This window comes from Antechinus flavipes, chromosome 4, assembly GCF_016432865.1.
Source record: "Antechinus flavipes isolate AdamAnt ecotype Samford, QLD, Australia chromosome 4, AdamAnt_v2, whole genome shotgun sequence".
NCBI classification, from domain to species: Eukaryota; Metazoa; Chordata; class Mammalia; order Dasyuromorphia; family Dasyuridae; genus Antechinus; species Antechinus flavipes.
Genome location: NC_067401.1, coordinates 321571212 through 321592215, shown reverse-complemented (window position 1 = coordinate 321592215; position 21004 = coordinate 321571212). Strand labels below are relative to the sequence as shown.

The following is a 21004-nucleotide window of genomic DNA, read 5'->3' as shown; positions in this document are numbered from 1 at the left end:
TGATTTGCTTTTTTCTTCTCCAGCTCATTTGACAGACAAGGAACCTGAGGCAGAATTAAGTAACTTGTCCAGGCTCACACAAATCGTATCTAAGGCCAGATTGGAACCCAGGAAGAGGAGCCTTTCTGATTCCCTGTCTCTAGCTATGGTGCCACTTATACAGAATATTCTGCATCTATATGCCAGATGCAGTATGTACTGTAGCTATTGTACAGTCATACACTAACTGCCCCCACTTATCCTGGAAGGAGCATCTTACCCCTTGGAACCAAAAAGAACAGCAGACGAAGAACAGAATGACTTAGATGATGCTAAGCACTGAGCACATAAAGACAAAACTAGAAGTATTAAATATTGAGGAACTCAAAGTCTAGACTTCTTGGGCAAAGTCACAGAGGCAGGAGAAGGAATGAAATACTCAAGGATGATCTAATAAGTCAGACAAAGTCTAAAAACATCAACAGCCAATGTGTAACCAATTAGTCCCACAGAAGATGCCATGAGGGAGATAGGAGAAAGCAGAGTACCCATACTGTATCAGGTGCTATGCCAAATATTTTGTTATATCATTCGATCTTCACAACTCTGCAAGGGAAGAGCCCTTCTTATCCCTGGGAAAACTGAGACAAACAGGATAAGTGACTTGCCTAGTCACACAATTAGTGTCTCAGGCTGGATTTGAACTCAGGTCTTCTTAATTCCAGGCCAGCGCTCTGTTCATTGTACTCTGACATGGTTTCTACTCTTGGAAAATTTTGTCTTGGAAACATTAAGTCTAATATGAAATAATCAGTTAGTGGTATAATCTCATATGTATTATATGTAACATATTTAAATCATTCTACTATATTGGCATATGTGCATATTCCATGTAATAGGTGAGTATGTATATTCTAAAGGGCCCTTTAGAAAGGTAATGTCTATGTTAGATACATGTGTAGAATGTATTATGTGTAGTATATATTATACCATGTTTAGCATATATGCAGTAAATGCTTCCTATAGCATATTCTGCACATAATAGTATAAAGATAATCTTTAATAAATTTGAATGTGTAAGATATTAATGTTTTTAAAATATTTTACATGCATATATCCTATAAGTAGCATTTATACTATGTTACACATGTATGTAACATATAAATATATGAACTTTTAGAAACATAAATTATGAGTGTATGTTAATCACATAAAAATTATGTGAGTGGCAAATATTATATGTAGCATATATACACATGTGGACTATATGTCTAATATGGATGTATGTGTAAAATCTTTTGTTCCAATTTTTCCCTTCCTTCCCCCTCCCTCCTCCCCAGATGGCAGGTGGACCAATACATGTAAAATATGTTAAAGTATAAGTTAAATACATTATATGTATACATGTCCATACAGTTATTTTCCTGTACAAAAAGAATCGGACTTTGAAATAGTGTACAATTAGCCTGTGAAGGAAATCAAAAATGTAGGTGGACAAAAATAGAGGGATTGGGAATTCTATGTAATGGTTCATAGTCATCTCCCAGAATTCTTTCCCTGGGCGTAGCTGGTTCAGTTCATTACTGCTCTATTGGAACTGATTTGGTTCATCTCATTGCTGAAGATGGCCACGTCCATCAGAATACATCCTCATATAGTATCGTTGTTGAAGTATATAATGATCTCCTGGTCCTGCTCATTTCACTCAGCATCAGTTCATGTAAATCTCTCCAGGCCTTTCTGAAATCATCCTGCTGGTCATTCTTTACAAAACAGCAATATTCCATAACGTTCATATACCACAATTTACCCAACCATTCTCCAATTGATGGACATCCTTTCATTTTCCAGCTTCTAGCCACTACAAACAGGGCTGCCACAAACATTCTTGCACATACAGGTCCCTTTCCCTTCTTTAGTATCTCTTTGGGGTATAAGTCCAGTAGAAACACTGCTGGATCAAAGGGTATGCACAGTTTGATAACTTTTTGAGCATAGTTCCAAATTGCTCTCCAGAATGGCTGGATGTGTTCACAATTTCACCAACAATGTATCAGGGTCCCTGTTTTCCCACATCCCCTCCAACATTCCGCATTATCTTTCCCTGTCATTCTAGCCAATCTGACAGGTGTGTAGTGGTATCTTAGAGTTGTCTTAATTTGCATTTCTCTGATTAATAATAACTTGGAGCATCTTTTCATATGGCTAGAAATAGTTTTAATTTCTTCATCTGAGAATTGTCTGTTCATATCCTTTGACCACAAAATGGCATCATTCTGACATCAAATGATATTGAAATGGCTATCTATACTACTGTGCTATAGGATATATGGTAACCTTATATATAATCCATAGCACTTGTATTCTAAATTTTATAATATGTATCCCTATATCTTTATATATTCAAACTGTTCAATGGACATATACTATTATATTTAGTATCTCTGTATTTGCTGTATGTAGTTTATATATAGGATATTCTGTGTCTAGTACTATACATACTGGTTTGATTTGTTCTCAAGAAGAATCAAAATGATATTTTTATATCGAATGACATCAAAATAACTATATATACTATTGTGCTATGAGATGTATACTAATTTAATATATATGTATATATACATATATGCATATATATGTATATATGCTTTATGAGTATGTACCATGCAAATATCTAGTATATGATGTTTAGAATGTTTTATATGATATCTGTAGTACCCAGTGTGTAGAATGATATATATCTGTCTTACACTTAGTCTGTGTGTGAAATATATACTAAGGCAGCTAGGTGGTGCTGTGGATAGAGAGCTTCAGATAGAGTATGGAAGATTAATCTTTTGAGTTCAAATCCAGCCTCAGACACTTATTAGCTGTGTGATCCTGGGCAAGTCACTTAATCCTGTTTGTCTCTGCTAATCTGTCAAATGAGCTGGAAAAGGAAAAAGCAAACCATTCCTAGTATCTGCCAAGAAAATCTCAAATAAATCAGTGGAGTTTCAGACAGGACTGAACAACAACAATAAATACTATATATTTTACTACCTCAAAAATATCTGATATAATTAATTTCTTTTTTTAATAGTAATAACTAGCATTTATAAAGCACTTAATTTTCTTCTATAGAAATATTATGTCATTTTATCTTCACAAAAACTCTAGAAGGTGGGTGTTCTTTCCCTTTTATTGCTAATGAGGAAGCTGAAGGTGACTGAGGTTAAGTTATTTTGGGTCACAGAACTAATAAATGTATATGGTCAAATTGGAACTCCGGTCTTTGTAACCCAATGTCTATTACAATTCCTAATTCTAGCCAGTGTAATATGTAGCTGCTTTGAATGATAATAATAATAACTAACATTTACATAGTGTTTATTATGTGCCAGACATTGCACTAAGCACTTTACAATTATAATTTCATCTGATCCTTACAACACCCCTGTAAGGCAAGTGCTATAATTATCATTATGGTACAGGATGGAAACATACACTTCATTGCAAAACATCATAATAGCCACAAGACAATAATAGCCAAATAATAGCCAAAAGAATCTTTAAAGTGTTGTGGTAATACTAAATTCTCAGCATACCAAGCATTAAAGACAAAAATTCCTACTAAAAGTAGCAGAGGTAATTTGGTCACATCATGGGTTTGGTTATGTCTCTTGCAAACAAGGAGGGAACTCTAGCAGATTGGAACGTAAAGGAGGAGCTGGGGACATGAGCTAAGGCTGAGTGGAAGGCAGGACTTGGCAAATGAAGAGGTGGAATACATGACTGCATAACATACAGGAAACAAGGATTAGACTGGTCTGGCTGGAATAGTGGAGATAAAATTGGAGTGGGAGGTAGATACTTGCTAGATTAAAAAGAGCTTTGAATATCAGACTAAGGAATCTGAACTCTACAATGCTACTCTCATTACCTAGGATGATCTAGCAGTTGCATTATAAATGCAGAATAGGGAAAACATCCACATCCACTAAAGAAAAATAGCAGGTAAAAATATTTCAGTAAGAAGACTAGATTTCTTATAAAAAGTAAGCTTTTTAGGAAATTATATAATACAATATGCCAGAAGTAGTCTTTTAAAGGGTTCTAATAAAAATATTTTAAATTTCAGATGATACAATATTTTTTGAATGTCCATAGAGGATGGTATTTAATTATATTCAAATCAGTTGAAAAATACAGCTTTTTAGGTCTTACCTCACATCCAAATGATTTTTTATTAGTAGAAAATGTGGTTTAAAAAAAAAAGGATCACTTAGATTTTGGAAGCCCATTAAGAGACATCAATTTGCCTGTAAAACTGTTCTAGAAATATATAAAACTTACTGAGAAAAAACCATGACGGAAATTTTTTTTTGACAGTACTTTGAAATTATTTATCAGATGTGTATAACAAAACCTCCTGTCTCTCCAATTATTAAAAAAAAAAAGTCCCCAATTTCTTTTATGAAATAGCTTCAGATGCATGACAATTGTAAAAAAAAAAAAAAATTGTACCTGCTACACAATATATATGTGTGCATATACCTGTATTACATACAAAAGTTTTAAGGTTTCTCCACAACAGCCCTATCATAAAAATAGCATTATCCCTAATTTATAGATGAGAAAACTGAGCCTTATGGTAAGTAAGTAATTTGCCTATGGTCACAGCTTTATAGGAACCAGAAACGATCTCTTCTCACTCCCAAGTCCACCTAGACTATGCCCACTTTTGTATAAAAAGCAAATAATAGCTTTACATTTTATAAAGGGGTGTGTGTGTGTGTGTGTGTGTGTTTACAAAGCACTTCACATTCATTGTCTTTCAACCTTGTGAAAGTGATACAAATACCTTATCACCTGGGGAAACTGAGGCCAAGTGACCAAGATCATAGAAAATGGCAGGACTATAATTCAAATCCAGATATGATTCCAAGGTCATTTCACTATGTGCCAGGCACTGTACTAAGTGCTAGATATTCACCATTATCCACTGTATATTGAGTCATCACCAATATTGACCTTTGAGTTGCCACTGAATATTATTGATTCTAAAAGAGAAAATATGGTTGATGACTTTGCAACTTTTATGAAGAACAACCACCACCACAAAAAAGCTTAAAGAAGAGAAGATTGTTGGGAGTTTGGAGGAGATTGTCAGGTATAGGTTGGACTCAATAGTTTTTTGGGGTTTTTTTTTGCTTTTCAGTTTTTAATGAACCATTATATTAGATGAGTTTAAACTTTTCTGCTTAGATTCATAAGACTGAATTAGAAACAATGGAAATTTAAAGAAAGCAAATTTAGGCTTGATTCAAGGAAAAAATTCCTTACAATTTGCACTATTCAAAAATATGAGTTTCCTTTGGAAGAGAGAGTTTCCCTCTAACTGGAGGTCTTTCAAAAATTCAATATGTCTCCTTGGAAGCTGTAAAAGTTTGACTAGAAGTTTTCAAGCAAAAGGAGTGCTATAAAGGAAAGTAAGAGTTGGGTGACCTCCATAATCTTTTATACCTCCAACAAGAATAGGAATTGGAATTGTGAATTCATTAGCTTAGGAACCAAGTCAATTTCTTCTACTAATGTCAGGTTGGCGTCTTCTCAATCATAGTTACTGACAGCACAGAAAGGACAAGCAGTTTGTCCAAGATCACATATCCAAGAGAATCAGGAACTGAAACCATATCTTTCTGGTTCATAGACTGGCTATATTCGCCACATCAGACTGCCAACTCAGAGATTCAGTTCAGTCTTATCCTATATTCTTTGTGATCCCATTCATGGTTTTCTTGGCAATGATACTAGAGTGATTTGCCATTTTCTTACTAGCTCACTCGACAGACGAGGAAACTGAGGCAAGCATGGTTAAGTGATTTGCCCAGTCACACAAATCTGGCCTTTTTTTGAGGTCAGATTTGAGCTCATAAATATGAGTTTTCCTGACTCCAGGTTTAGCACTCTCTCCACTGCGCCCCCTAGCCATCCCAACTCAGTGATAGCAGATAAAAAGATGAGTCATTCTAGGAGTTCTAAAAGATGCTAGAAAAGGTGTTCTTAACTTTAACATTAAGCATAAATAAATAAAATGAGGTTTGGGAATTATACAGCAAATGTATTTTTTTAATTTGGAAAACTTTCCATGTAAATGTGTTTTTTTGTAATCCTATACATTGCATTTTAGTCATTTAAAAACATTATTCAGGCAAGAGGTATATAACCTTCACCAAATAAAGACTCCTGACCAAAAAGAGGTTAAGAACTTAATCTAAAGGCTCCAGGTGTTGCAATAAACATGAGAACTTTCCTCCCTAGAAATAAATTCAACACTGTTCTCGGTCAGACCAAGACTATAATGGACTGTCAGTTGTCTTTCTGCTTTTCTGGATTATGTTCAACCAACCTTGAAGGTGTGGGTGTGTATTTCTGTGTAACTAAGCAGAAATGAATCACTCCCCCTTTTGTTTCTCTGTGTTGTTTCCATTTTTTAAATGTAAGCTACATCATGGGATTTCAACATTTTGTTGTGGGCTGTTTGCATGCTAACGCACAAATTGGTTTTCAGCTTTCTTTTCAGCCAGAAGTCTGGGTATTGCTTTTCATCCTGATTTTTATTGGACAAAGCCGGAGGCACAAGACGGTTTAAGATAAAAATATCTGGAGCAGACAAGATGGGGGGCAGAGGGAAATATCAATGTCATTAATCTAGTCACAACAAATAATAGTGCCGTGCTTAATCAGCTAACAATGGGGATTATTAAGTCCCAAGATCCAGAGCGGAGTCTTCTGAAGTAGCCCAGGAGAAGGCAGAGAGATCACAGGGTAGCGTGGCAGTTCGCCAAGGCTCTCTCCACGTAGGAACTGGTCCGGTGAACTCCAGCTTCTGCGGAGCCGGGGCAACATTGATACTACTTTCTCGGACTACCCGGTAGTAGGGTAGATAGAATCGAGGCCGACCGCTGACGACTCCTAACCTTTACTGGACTGTCCTTGGCCCAGGGACGTAACGCAGTCAACTGCACCGCTTGCTTCCTGACGCGGAAAACTGGGGAGCCAGATCCAAGCCCTTTGGGTCTAAAAGTCCCGGATTCCAGTCGACCTTGCCAGCTCTGAGCGCCTGAAATCCCTCACCTGCCCACGAGGGGGAGGCAACGCCGCGCCCCTCGCGCTGGGCCGCTGGGCTCTAGCTACGTTTCCCCATACTCCTCCCTTTCTAGGCGCTCACCTGTCTGAGCCCTGGAGGCGGGGGACTGGTTAGAGGGAAACAGGGGAAGAGGGCGGAGCGGCTCTCCCTAGACGCGTCACGGGAGCACCATGGCGGAGCTGGGAGCTGGCGGAGGGAATAACATCCGCGGGGGGAGCGACGGCGCTTCCTGGAGCGAAACAGGTGAGAAAGGTGACGGTGCAGGAGCGCCCCCAAGCCTTACTGAAGAGCGGGGGTCAAGGTCGGAGCGGGGAGGGGGGGGCGGGTGACCAATACGGAGAGTTCTATTTAGTATGTTCTAAGTACCAACGTTCTTCCCCTCCCCCTTCTTCGGAATGTTCCCGGGAATGGGCATCGGGCCGCGGGGAGCTCGCCTTAACTCCCTTCTCCCCTTAGTTAGGGAGAGGGGGAGACTACCAGGGAGGTGAGGATGGTCGCCGCCACTGACTCTTAGATGCCGGGGTCCTGCCTTGCCTACGTTGAGGTCATCCCTTCCGGCGCCAATCGATCCTTGCCTTGTAAGCCTTCTCTTTTCCTGCTAACAGGTGGAAGCCACTGAGAGCGAGAGAAGGAAATGGAGAAGGGGTGAATGCTCTCCTCCCACCTCAGGGTGTTGAGTTTAATTCAATTAAAGCAGGAAACTGTATCCCTAAAAGAACCTCGTACAGGTGTGAATAGGAATCTCTTGAATTGAAGGATTAAACTGTTTCTGGGACTGCGCTGCGTCCCCAGGAGCAGGTTAAGGTACAGTCGAGTTTTGTTTCTTGGGTATTTTTTTTACCCAGAAACCTTCTGGATCGCAGTATCTCTATGCTATGTTGTCCACGGAGACGGCTTAGGCTCAGACTTTCTCTTTTTCATTCGAGGTTACAATAGGACACTTCCTGGCTTCTGAATTTGAGAGGGAAAGAGAGTAGGGACTAATAGAATAATCATTCTACGGTTACAGTTGATCTTCGGTTTAAGTGAAACCACTAGTTTCCAAACGTGTGTACAGAAATTTGGGAATTGGTTGTCCTGCGTAGTATAATGTTCCCAGCATGGAAAGTCATATTTATTGTTTATTGATCCACTTTGGATTGTACCACAGGGATCGACTTCCAAATCAGCCAAAAATCATTAAGGTTGAAACTTACTTGCTACCTTGGGTGAAATGGAGTTTGGCTTGTCTTTAATGTGTAAACCCAGATAGTAAATAATTATTTTATTCTGGGGCGGGGAAAGAGATGCTAATATTGCTGTAGGTATCCAGATAAGCTGGATGCAGCACCTGAGTTCCCACCCTGAGGGCAGGCTAGAAATATCAACTTACTTATTTAAGGTAAATAAAGTATTTCTACCCTTGAGAACATAATTTTTCAAGGGAGGAAGGGAATCCTGTTTCATTAGACTTGTACATATTTATTTATGGCATAAAAGTGTTGAGCGCTTTTTACCATCTCCATGAGAACATTTTGTTCAGAAATATATTCAGAAGAATATACCGTGGCAGCTATTTCAGTGACAGATACTTTAAGATAATTGGTGATCTAATGATGACTAATGACTATTTGGACCAACCCAGAGGAATGCCAATGAAATATTTTGCTTTATAAAGGCTGAAATGCTATTGTTTTCAATCTCCTTCAATCTCTTCTCTAAAAAATAGTAACCTATTTCCGTCTTAAAAGATCATATCATATGTGTTTATGCATATATGTCTTCCCAGTGTACTTTATTTTCTAAAGTTAATTTAAAACATTAAAATGTTTCCTAAGTCTTTAGTACTGTATTTATTTTTTTTAAGTGAGTTGTCTATAATATAAAAATCAGTATGTCTTAGATAAGATTTAAATCATAATCAGATTCCAGGGATAATAACATTATCTACTATGTCAATCTGTATCTCTAGGTAGAATTATTAGCAATACAAATATCTATAAGGACTAGTATTTTGAAAGAGAGCAGGTATTTTTTTTTTTACCTGACAATGCTGTCTTAATGCACATAAAAAGTCACTGAATTTATAATAGCTCAAAGAGTTTGATCTTTTAACTTAAGTTTAGGAGGTACAGAAGCATTGCTTTGAGTCATGTGACAGACATGTGAGCTCAATTTTAGCGATTAATCATGCTGGATATAACTTATGTTTTACACGCCCAGCAGCTGCAAGTCTTCTTCTTTTAAAGGCACTGCCTCTTTGTACCATTTCTTTTTGTTTGCTGCTATTTTGTTGCTATTGAAAGGTTCCAGTTGCAACCCTAATAGTAAGATCTGGTTGAAAGATACATTTAATTGCTTTTTTAGTTATGCTTATTGAGAGAATATCCTGTCCTTAAATTTCTCTGTATATCATTATAAGGATCTTAGTCTAATTTTAAAGCAATTTATTAGATTGGGTTGAATTATTGCTTTGAAAATGAACCCAATATATTGACTATACAACGAAAAAATATACAGTCATAAATTATACTGGTTTTGAATCAATCAGTGGAAGAAACTGCATGATGCATGATATAATAATGGAAAGATAAGGAATATAATATCTGTACATAATTATATTATCTATCTCTACCTACTTATCTCACAAGTCAACAGTGTGAGAAGGGATACAAAATTTTTGGTAAAAGGCACTTTGTAAAACCTATGGCTATAAAAATTGAAGTGATATTTCCTTTGTTATTGGGCGTTCTTTTCCCCTCTGTTAATCTCAGTGATAACAGCAAAGACAGCATGGTGCAATCAGAGTAATACCATTCTTGTTTTCAGAAAACCTGGGTACTCTTCTCAGTTCTTTTACTTAGCATTATAAGCACTTAATTGGCTTCTCAATATCTTCAAATAAGGTTAGTAATACTTGGAGTACTTAACCACAAAATTGTAAAGACAAAAGGAAACTTTTGTAAATAAAGCACTAAGATGAATAATTTTTTTACAAGGTATCCAAAGGACAAGGAAATCTATTAGAATAATAACAACAGCAGCAATAATAACAATTATTAAAGTGGAATTGAGTACTAATTTTAGTTATTAGAATTATTTGCAATGGGGCAGAGACTAGCCCATCTGTCATCCAGATGTCTTGATAGATTAAAATACTTAAGAATTCAGAAAACATACCAGAATTGACTAGTGACTGAAAATGCCATCTAGATTTCACCACTAGAGGATCTCATGTACTTTTCCTGTATCTTGTCTCTGGTACTGAGTATCTACAGATTATTTACAGAAATGACTCAGCTGAAGCTGTATGTGCCAAATGCACTGATTCAATAGAAAGAGACAATATTAAAGATAATTTGACGATCTAATTACCCTGTAAAGAAACCTCATGGTTTAAATTTTTTTATTGATACATTTTTATAGCCATATTTTGTTACATGAAAAAATAATAAATCAATTTTATCTATAAATATAGCTAATATTCTTTTGAAAATATTTTATTGGGGCAGCTAGATGGTACAGGGAATAGAGCACCAGCCCTGAAGTCAGGAGGACCTGAGTTCAAATGCCATCCCAGTTACTTAACACTTACTACCTATGTGATCCTGGGCAAGTCACTTATACCTAAATGTCTTGCCAAAAAAAGGAAAAAGGAAAAAGAAAATATTTTATCTTGAGAGTTTTGAATTGGATTTTTGAATTTTGGAAAGACTTTCATTCAAGAGATGGCATTCAAACTATTCCCCATATTTTATTGCCTATTTGTCAGCAGCCTTGTTGGAGTACCCTTTTCTTTTCACCACCCTTCTAATTCCATTGTAAAATAAACTCCTTGAGGATAAAATATCTTGTTTGGGTGTTTTTGTATTCCGGGCATCCCATTTAACACTGTGCCTGGCACATAGTAATTGCTTAATAAATGTCTATTTATGTATATAAGCAGCATCAAGGCGGTGCAGTGGATAGAACACCAGGCCAGGAGTTTAAAAAGCTTCTATTTTTAAGTTCAAATCTGATCTCAGACACTTAATAGTTGTGTGACTCTGGGCAAATCCCTTAATCCTGTTTTCCTCAGTTTCCTCATCTGTCAAATGAAGTAGAAAAGGAAATGGCAAACCTCTCTAGTATCTTTGTCCAAGAAAACCCCAAATGGGTCATGAAGAGTTGGACATGATTGAAAATGACTGAAGACTCATATTCATAACATATATGTCATTGAATAAGGGTTTATTCGTAATACAAGAATCATGTGTGTTTCCTTCTATCTTTAGGGTAAAACCTTAATTATATGAAAATTGATCCTAAATTAGTTTCCTTTTTGTTAAAAAAGAGAATGATTTTTTAGTAGTTGGTAGTTTGCTAGCTGTAGAGCTGGGAGGAACCTCAGAAGCTATCTAGTCAGAGGATCAAAGTTATTCATTTATTTTTTAGACAGATAAGTGAATTGAAATCCAGATGTGCCCAGATCACGGATGCAGTAAATGTTAGAGGTGGGCTTTGAGTTCAGGTTCTATGTCAGGGAGAGTTGCTTCATCTTTTGGACCATGTTGCCTTCCTAATCATAGATGATTTTGTTTTTATGTAAATATATTGTATTCTGCATATAATGTATGTGTGTGTGTTGTGCATATATATATGTATATGTGTATACATATATATATATTTCATTTAATCACCCTTTGTTATGTATCTATGTATGTAATGTTCTATCCTAGGTACTGGGGTATACAAAAAATGAAACTTCCTGTCATTAAGTGCAAGACACAACATAGATGTAAAAAAATACAAAATGTATATATGAAATAAATAAAAATTAATTTATAATTTGGCAGAGGTAATACCTAAGCTGGGCCTTGAAAAAAGTCAAGGTTTCCAAGAAGTGGAAGTATGAAGGGAGAGCATTATATAAGTGAATCTTTTCATAAAACAACAAAGAGTTGGGTGGTTGCTAAACACACAGTGTATAATGAGTGTCTGCTAGCCTCTGTATGCCATGAGGAATGAAAGATTATAAAAGAAACAAGATATGACATGAGGTGAGTTGTTCTATTCCTTTCAAACAAAATCATTTATTAAATTTAATATCATCACTTGTGATCTCAGTAATGAAAGTGCACATCAACATGCACTAAGTAATCTTCAAACAAAAATTCCATCTCACTTGAAAAACATGAAGCAGGCAAACAGGTAGTTATATTTCTCATGCTGTGACATGCTCTGTGCAATCAAGGTGTGGAGATTTTCTCACTGTTAGAACCCAGGAGAGCAAAACCTGCAGAATGAATGATGGACAACTTCAAGTGAATTATTAACCAAAAGGAATTTGATTTGACTATTATGTTTCTTCCAAATTAAAAAGATAATTGAAAAAAAAATTAAAAGTTCAGAGTCCAGATTGCCATTTTGGCTTCCCTGGGCAAAGGATGTTGTCATTAAGTTGTCTGGATAGCTCTTGTCCCCTCTGGTGGTTGATTGGCTGTCATGGCAACTGGGAAGATATGTCATTAGAAGAATGCCTAAGAGCTTGCATTCATGTTCATGTGTGAACCACCAAATATAATGGATTTCTGACTGTATATTTCCTAATCCTCCTTCCTACTTGCAGAGAACAGTAGCTGGACTTGTGATTTCATTGGTATAAGGCACTCCCAGATGAGGTAACTTCCTTTACCAATACAGGTTGGCCCATTTCTGCAACTTAAGTTGCACTGGGACACTGAGAAATTAAATGACTTTCCAAGAGTCACACAGCTGGTCTGCATCAAAAATGGCATAATTCTTTGGAAATGAATCTAATAGCATTTGTAATTAAAGAATAAGTAATAACTTACATAAAGATAATCTGAATTCAGAAAATATTGTTTACACTTGTGCTCTTTTATTCTAATTTGTATTAGATTTTCATAGCCATATTTTCTCACCCAAACTTGTAAAAGTCATTGTGTTGTAGTGTATAGAAAGAGCCAGCCTTGGAGGCAAGAAGACTGGTTTCATGTACTGCCTTTGACATATACTTGACCTGAGAAGTTATTAAATCTGTCTGTGCCCCCACAATGCTGGAAGACTATAAATTGATGAACAGTTGCTGTTTTGTGTTTGTCAAAGGAATTTCCTCTTGAGTGGTAAAGCAGAGCGGGGCAGGGTGGTAAAAGGCAGAGTTCCCTACATCAATAAAATCATAGGTCCAAACAAATATATATATATATATATATAAAAGCTTCCTGAGGATGACTGTCTTATCTTTATCATCCCTACAGTTCCTGGACATAGGAAGTACTTGATGAATACTTTTTGAATGAATGTTGTTGAAAGATTATAATTAAGAATTTTACTTAATATTTCATCAGATTATTACCATTTATGTGCAGGGCATCATGAGAAATACAAAAGTGAGCAAGATGAGTCCCTGCCTTGAAAAAATTTTCACTGTAGTAGAGAATTTTAAATCTACACAAAAAGAACAGGTAGTTATAATTTTATGATAAGTGCCACACAATAGATATAAATTGCAATAGAAATATAAAAGGAAAGGGAGAGATCCCTTCTGAATGAGATGATCATTGAAGTCATCACAAATGACAGTAATATTAACTAATGAAAAGGATTTCCATTTTCTGGATAGTGGAAACATCAGGAAGAAGGGCTCAGGAAATGTCTGGATTATGAAGAGTGTTCCCAATAGGATGGTCATTAATATATCTTTGGGAAGCATTAGAAATAGTAGAATGGGAATGTTACTTTTCAGTCATGTCCAAATCTTCATGATCCTGTGCACCAATACTATAGGGCTTTCTTAGCAAAGATATTAGAGTGATTTTCCATTTTTTTCTTCATTGAATTGAGGCAAACAGGGTTATACAGCTACCTGTGTGAGGCAAGATTTGAACTTGAGTCCTACTGACTCTAGTTTGAGCAACCCAGCTCCTTGGAAATGGCAAGTTTCAACCCACTTGTAAAAGACCTTTTAGACCCCCATTTATTGAACTACAAGATCTCCCTTATATCTCTAATCTTAAATATAAATTTCCTCTGATATTTAAAGCCTTCACAAGATGACTCAAGCCTTATTCTATTTTACTCCTTTATTTGCCTCAGTGTTTTCACTGTAAAATAGGATAATAATAGCACCCACGTCTCAGGTGTGTTGAGGAATCAAGTAAGATAACATTTGCAAAAATACTTAGCACAGTACCTAGTACAATTTTTTTGTCATTTTTATTGAGTCGATTCAGTGACGTCTTATTCTTTGTGACTCCCATTTGGGTTTTCTTTGCAAAGATATTAGATTGTTTTACCATTTCTTTCTCAAGCCTGTTTTCCAGATGAGGAAACAGAGGGAAACAGGGTTAAGTGATGTGCCCAAGGTTACACAGCCAGGAAGTGTCCAAGGCTGGAAGATGAGTCTTCCTGACTCCAAGCCTAGAACTCTATTCATTCTATCCACTGCATCACCTACCTGCCTCCAGCACAGAGGAAGCCTTATATTAATACTTTGCCTCTCCTTCCCCACTCACCCTCCCATCGTCTACATTAAGTCCAGAAAAACCATTCTTGTTGCTCTTCCTCACACATGGAATTCTACCTCCTTTTTCTGCCTGTGCAAGGCTGGACCCAATGTCCAGAATGCCCTCTTTCCATCCCTCCTCATCCTGCCTCTTAGAAGGGCCAGTTTCAAGGGCACTTTCCAAAGGCCTTTTCTGATTACTCCCCAAATTATCTTTAATTTATTCCATATGTGCTTATGTGTATACAACCCATCTCCCCTAATAGAATGTAGGCTCCTTGAGGGCAAAGATAATTTTATATCCTCAGTGACCGACACATAGGAGATTCATAATAAATGAATCTTTGTTGGTTGATTGAAAGGAGGCAAAAAGCTTTTTGAAAGATTGCTACTTAACATGGAGATTTTAAAGCCCCAGAATTTCTGAGTTTAAGCATTCTTCTGAACCAGGCAGCCCCTGCAGGTCAGTGCAATCTCATTGACCTATTTTTATTCTTCCCTGGCTGTTCACTGTGCTATCCCATGCTATAACCTTGGGAAACAAGACACAGTAGATCTCTGCCTGCCAGTGGTGTTTTTATATTTGCATAATTAGAGCTCATTGCTCAATACAAGTCTGGTAGAGAATATAGATAGTATACTACCAAACACAATTAATATAGACCTTATGGTACTTTTAAGTGCTAGAGTTGGGTTTTGTAGGCAACTGCTTTTTCTAAGGCATTCTAAGGATTGAAATATACAAATAGGAATTAGGATCTGATTTCCTAGATAAGAAAAGGGTTAAAGGTACTGGATGCACCTTTGGCCTTCCAAGATTTAATGACAGTGGTTCCTTCCCTTTTACCGTCATTATCCCCATTTTATTCCGTATTGTAATCACAAACATTTTGCCCCCATATCTAATATTCCCATATTTTGAATACCTAAAAGTCTAGGCAATCTTCTCTGTATTCATGACAATCCAGAAAGCTGCATCAGCACAAGAGCTCTGTCAGTGCAATTTATGTAAGTATTTACTTGTAAAATTTTTATGCTCTGAGATCTTTGTTTTTTCTCCAAAAAACAGAGCCTACCATAATAAATGATAATGGATCCTACCATAATAAATGATAATGGATTTGCCTTTTGTGTTTTTAACTGCATTTCATGCCCATTGAAAAACCATGGATGATTTCAGAAAAGTTCATTATGTGAAAGCATTATATAATTCTTATCTGTCTCAGTTTTCTGATTTTGGAACATTATTTCCATTATAGGACATAGAACACATGATTAAAGATGGCAATACTTGATCATGTGACTTGTTTTGTTTTAGGGCCCAGAATTTTAAGTCCTTGCTTATAGCACTTAAAAGTGTAAGTACTTAATATGATTTCAATATTTACATGGATGACTTACTTTATGGAATTCCTCCACCAATGCAAATTGAAATCCCTTAAGGCTTAATGAGTATTTGTGGCAAAAAATGAAAAAAAAAAAAAAAACCCAAGACTAACATGGTAATGTGCCTCTCTGAATTTAAGTAAACTCAAATGATCGAACTAAAGCCTGTAACCATATTCATCCTTGAAGTCTTTGAATTTTGATAGAAGACCAACCAGAGCTTGAACTTCATTTGACAAAGCTTCCAAAAACTTTGCTTACAAAATAAACAAAAATACAGTGCAACATAGATAATATTAATTTGTGCTTTTCTAAGTCAATATGTACTCTAAGGAATATATTTCCATTTGAGTTTGATATCACTGATTTAAACAGTTCTCAAACATTGTGGTCTCTAGTTTCCTTACCATCTTAGTAATCCTCCTCTGGAAACTCTCTACTGTATCGATTTTTCTTAAAATATGGCTCCCATTACTATGATGGATGTTTAAAAACAAAACCGTAATTCAGTATCATAAGCATCGTGTGAAGGAAGCTAGTTGTATTGATGTAAATTTAAATTTGGAATTCTCAAATAAAAATTTTCACATGGACTCCCCTCATTTTGTAAGATTACCCCCCAGTGCAGTATGTTCAGGTGGTATTTGTCCGCATAACTGATGTTATTGATGAAATTTATTCCTATAGCCCCGAATTTGGCTTTTTTTTTTTTTTTTTGGTAATTAATAGTATTTTTTCCAATTACATGGAAAGGTAATTTTCAGCATTCCCTTCTCTCCCCATCTCCAAGACAGCAAGCAATCTGATATAGGCTATACACGTATAGTTGTATTAAACATATTTCTATATTAGTCATGTTGTGAAAGAAGAATCAGAACAAAAAAGAAAAATTGCAAGAAAGAACAAAACAAATTTTTAAAAAGTAAAAATAGTGTGCTTCAGTCTGCATTCAGACTCAATTCTTTCAATGGCTGTAGTGGCAATTTTCATTACAAGGCTTTTGGAATTATCTTGGACCCACTGCATTGCTGAGAACTTTGCCTATCACTTCATCATTGTACAATGTTGCTATTACTGTGTACAATATTCTGATTCTGCTCACTTCACTCAGCATCAGTTCATGTAAATCTTTTCAGACTTTGAAATCTCATACACAGTAATATTCCATTTAGAATTTTGCTTTTTCTTAGGAATCCAACCCATCCTACAGATTCTTGGAAGCTCCTAACCTCATTATTTGGTATGCTAGACTGACTCTGATCTTGTTGTTGCATTCCTAGGTACTAGGTGTTTGTTACCATCCAATGGGGCTACCTCTTAATTAGCTAGGTAACACCCTTGCCTGGCTCTTCTAGATTCATCTCAGTCTAAGTCATCCCCCTGGCATCAGGTTGTTACTGGGTTACAATAACTACACAAAATCAAACATAAAATTAGGCATATCCCATATTTAGTGGCTTTTCAATGAAGATGTCCATTTGGGCTGAACTCACTGCATTTTTTTATGAGATGCTTTAAATTATTCCATCTACTTTATATGCTCATTGAGATCCATTTCATTCCTAGTTTTCTTCACTATATTCTTGTTCCAAGTGGAGTGTAATCTTGATATAGCTTCTATTTGCCTTAGTTTCCTCATCTGCAAAAAATGGGGTCAATAATAGCACATAACTCTCAGGATTTTTGTGGTGATCAAATGAGATAATATTTGTAAAAGTGCCTGGTACTTACTAGGTCTGTACAATTGCTGGCTATTATCATTATTATTATTGAAAAATCTTACCCAACCTAATCACCTTTGGGAGAGAGAGTTTTTTTGTTTTTTTTCAAAATTGTGATAAGTTTACTCAAATCATTCCTTATTTTCACATAAGAATATTTTAGGGAAGATTACTCATGGAGATTCTTGCTTCTGATGCTCCATGGACCCTGTCTCAGATTAAATAGAAGTTTCTTCATCTGAAAATTGGTGATGACAACATTTGTACATCCTATTTCACAGAATTATCACAATAATCAAATGAGATAATGTATTTAAAGTTATTTATAAGCCATCAATTGCTATATGTTAGCTGTGTTCCATTCTTATCTCATTCTCTTTTTCAATGGATTTACATAGAAACTGTCCTAGGACAAATTGTTATCCTTTTATTTTGTATTTGATGTTTATTGGACTATTACACTGTTTGCTAAAATTATTATTAATATTTTCAACCAGGCAATGCTTGTAATAGATTAAAGTCTAAAAATAATTAGCTTCAAACTTTTTGCTCAGATCCCTACAGCTTACCTTCAAGTTAGAATTAATAAAAGTGGGACTAGGAAGACCACACACACACACACACCACACATGTTTCCAAAGACACTCTTCAAAATGTCATGATTAGTATATGCAAAGGGACCACCATATCATTTATAGCTTTTGATGTAAATACCTACTATAAACCTTGGATTAGGGAATGGCTAAATCAATTGTGGTACATGAATGTAATGGACTGTCATTGCAGCATTAGAAATGAGAAATTTGAAGAATCTACAGAACTGTATAAAGATTTATATTAACAGATGTGGAATGAAGCTAATTCAGGAAAACAGTAAACTACAACAGTATAAATGGAAAGAACAGAAAGATTAAATTGAACATTATAATTATAATGACTGAGCTTGGTCCTATAAAAGAAATGAGAAAATGCTCCTCCCTCTTTTCTTCAAAGAGGTCAGAGACAGTGGGTATGGAACATTACAATACCTTTAGCCTTAATTGATATGTTGGTTTTTTTTTTCCTTTTTTGATGAATTTCCTTTTTTAATTTTTTTAATTATTTGTTATGTTCCACTTGTGCTGTGATGAAGAGAGTCATCTACACCCAGAGAGAGAACCGTGGGAACAAGAGTGTGGAACACAACATAGCATTCTCACTCTCTGTTGTTATTTGCTTGCATTTTGTTTTCTTTTCTTAGTTTTTCTTTTTCATCCTTCTTGATCTGATTTTTCTTGTGCAACAAGATAACTGTGTAAATATGTAGACATATTGAATCTAATATGTATTTCAACATATTTAACATGCATTGGACTACCTGCCAACTAGGGGAAGGGATGGGGGAAAGGAGGGAAAAATTTGCAATAAAAGGTTATGCAAGGGTCAATGTTGGGAAAATTATCCATGCATATGCTTTGTAAATAAAAAACTTTAATAAAATTTTTTTTAAAGTTAGCCAAAAAAAAAAATTCTTTGTTACAAAGCCTTTGTATATTCATCTTATGCACTAGGTAGGGCATTGGAAAACATATAACTAAAAGTGATAAAAAAGCACATCAGGTTTTTTTAAAAATCTATTATAGATGAGAATATGAGGAATTCTACGAAAAACTCAAATTCTTTAACTTAAATCAAAATATACTTTAATGTTTAAAGACTTCAGAGGCTATAGGGGTAAATAGAAGAAGAGAATGAAAGATGTTGGAAAATGTGGTTCAAAAGCAGTCAAAGGCTTGTAGCTTAGCTAGAAGACTCATACCTATGAATCTGATATCATAAACATAAATTTTCTTCAAAAGAGCTGAGCAGTGCTGGACATGACCAACATCAAGTAACATCACACAAAAAAAGTGAAAGTATCATAACAGACAAGAAGTGACTAGTTGCTGATACCCTGGTGACTTCTGAATCAGCCTTTTTTTTTGTCAGGCCATCAACTTGTTAGAGCAAAGATCAGAATCAACACAAAATGAGAGGAAAGGATAAAGATGAAAAGAGGATTTGGCATACAAAAGAAGAACCCTACCCTGACCTTGTCAAGCTGCTTATGCTGAAAAATAAAAAAATTGAAGGCCAGTGATGCAATGAGTGGGAGGGATGATAGACAACCAGCCTGTGTTTTGTACTTTGCAACCTGGTGTAGAGGGAAAAGGAAAGGATTTGGATTTCAGATTAAATCCCAGCGTTATTATATTCAGCTTCTCATTCTGACTCATCCCACATATCTGGTCAATCAATTGCCAAATGTTGTGGTTTCTGCCTCTACAACAACATTATCTTCATTAGATTCACACAACCATAGTTCAAGCTCTCAATCCTTGTACTCTAAACTATTATAATAACCTAATTAGTTTCCCAGCCTTAAGTCTTTTCTCCCTCTATCCAGTTCTACACATAGGTGTTAAAGTGATTTTCCTAATATACAGTGTCAGGTTAGTACTCATTAACGTGTCCTTATTACCTCAAGGGATAAATAAAAATGCTCCTTCTTAGAACTTAAAGGTTTTCACACCCTAGTTCTGTATTACCTAGACTAAGCCAAACTAGCTTCTTCTGCTTCAGTGCTTTTGCATTGGATTTGCCACATGCCCGGAATATACCTCTGACTCTTTCCCTTTGGACTTTCCTTCAAGACTCAGTTAAGGTGATAGATACCTACATAAGGTCTTTCTTGTCCTACCCCATTCTTCAGCTTACTAGTACTTTCCTTCAAAAGTTATCTCCTATTTGTCTTATATGTGTTTCATATATGTTTGTATCGGTATAAACAATTTCCCACATTAGAATGTAAACTACTTGAGGGCAGAAATTACTTTTTTTTGTTTTTTATCTTTGTAGTCCCTAGCACAGTCTCTGTTACACAGATGCTTAATGTTTATCGATTAATTTATTATTTATATGCCTTTGAGGAAGTAATTGAGTTTGCTGAATTTCAGTTTTCTGATTTGCAAAATGAAGTATCTGGATTCTCTGAGATCCCTTCCAGCTCCAAAACTATGGTACATATACATCTTCTATATATGCATATGTATGTAATGCTATATAGTGTTTTTTAAATGTTAATTTGGCAAGTCTTTATGTGTTTACCTTACCTAAGATAAGATACTTAACTAGAAACATCCCAAGGTAAGAATGCAGGAGAGGAAGGGAAGGTGGAACAAAAAATGTATTTAGTATCATAGTCACTGAGAATGGATAGGTTACAACTAGATTTCCAAATAGAGGAGGATAGATGGGGTCCCAGGCTTAAGCAGTCCTAGC

At 35.8% G+C, this 21004-nt stretch overlaps 1 protein-coding gene across 3 annotated transcripts in view; it reads left to right on the top strand.

Moving 5' to 3' along the window:
• Window positions 1–7231: 7231 nt before the first annotated feature.
• The window catches only part of MAP7 (microtubule associated protein 7), a 229801-nt gene continuing 216028 nt past the window's right edge, over window positions 7232–21004 (top strand). Inside the window, exon 1 of one of the 3 annotated variants that reach the window (XM_051997827.1) lies at window positions 7232–7354. In XM_051997827.1, coding sequence (XP_051853787.1) covers window positions 7282–7354 — 73 coding nt within the window. In that variant the 5' untranslated portion in view covers window positions 7232–7281. Of the gene's footprint in view, window positions 7355–7606; window positions 7690–21004 lie in introns of those variants that run through there. The other 2 variants (XM_051997829.1, XM_051997828.1) reach the window with 2 other exon arrangements.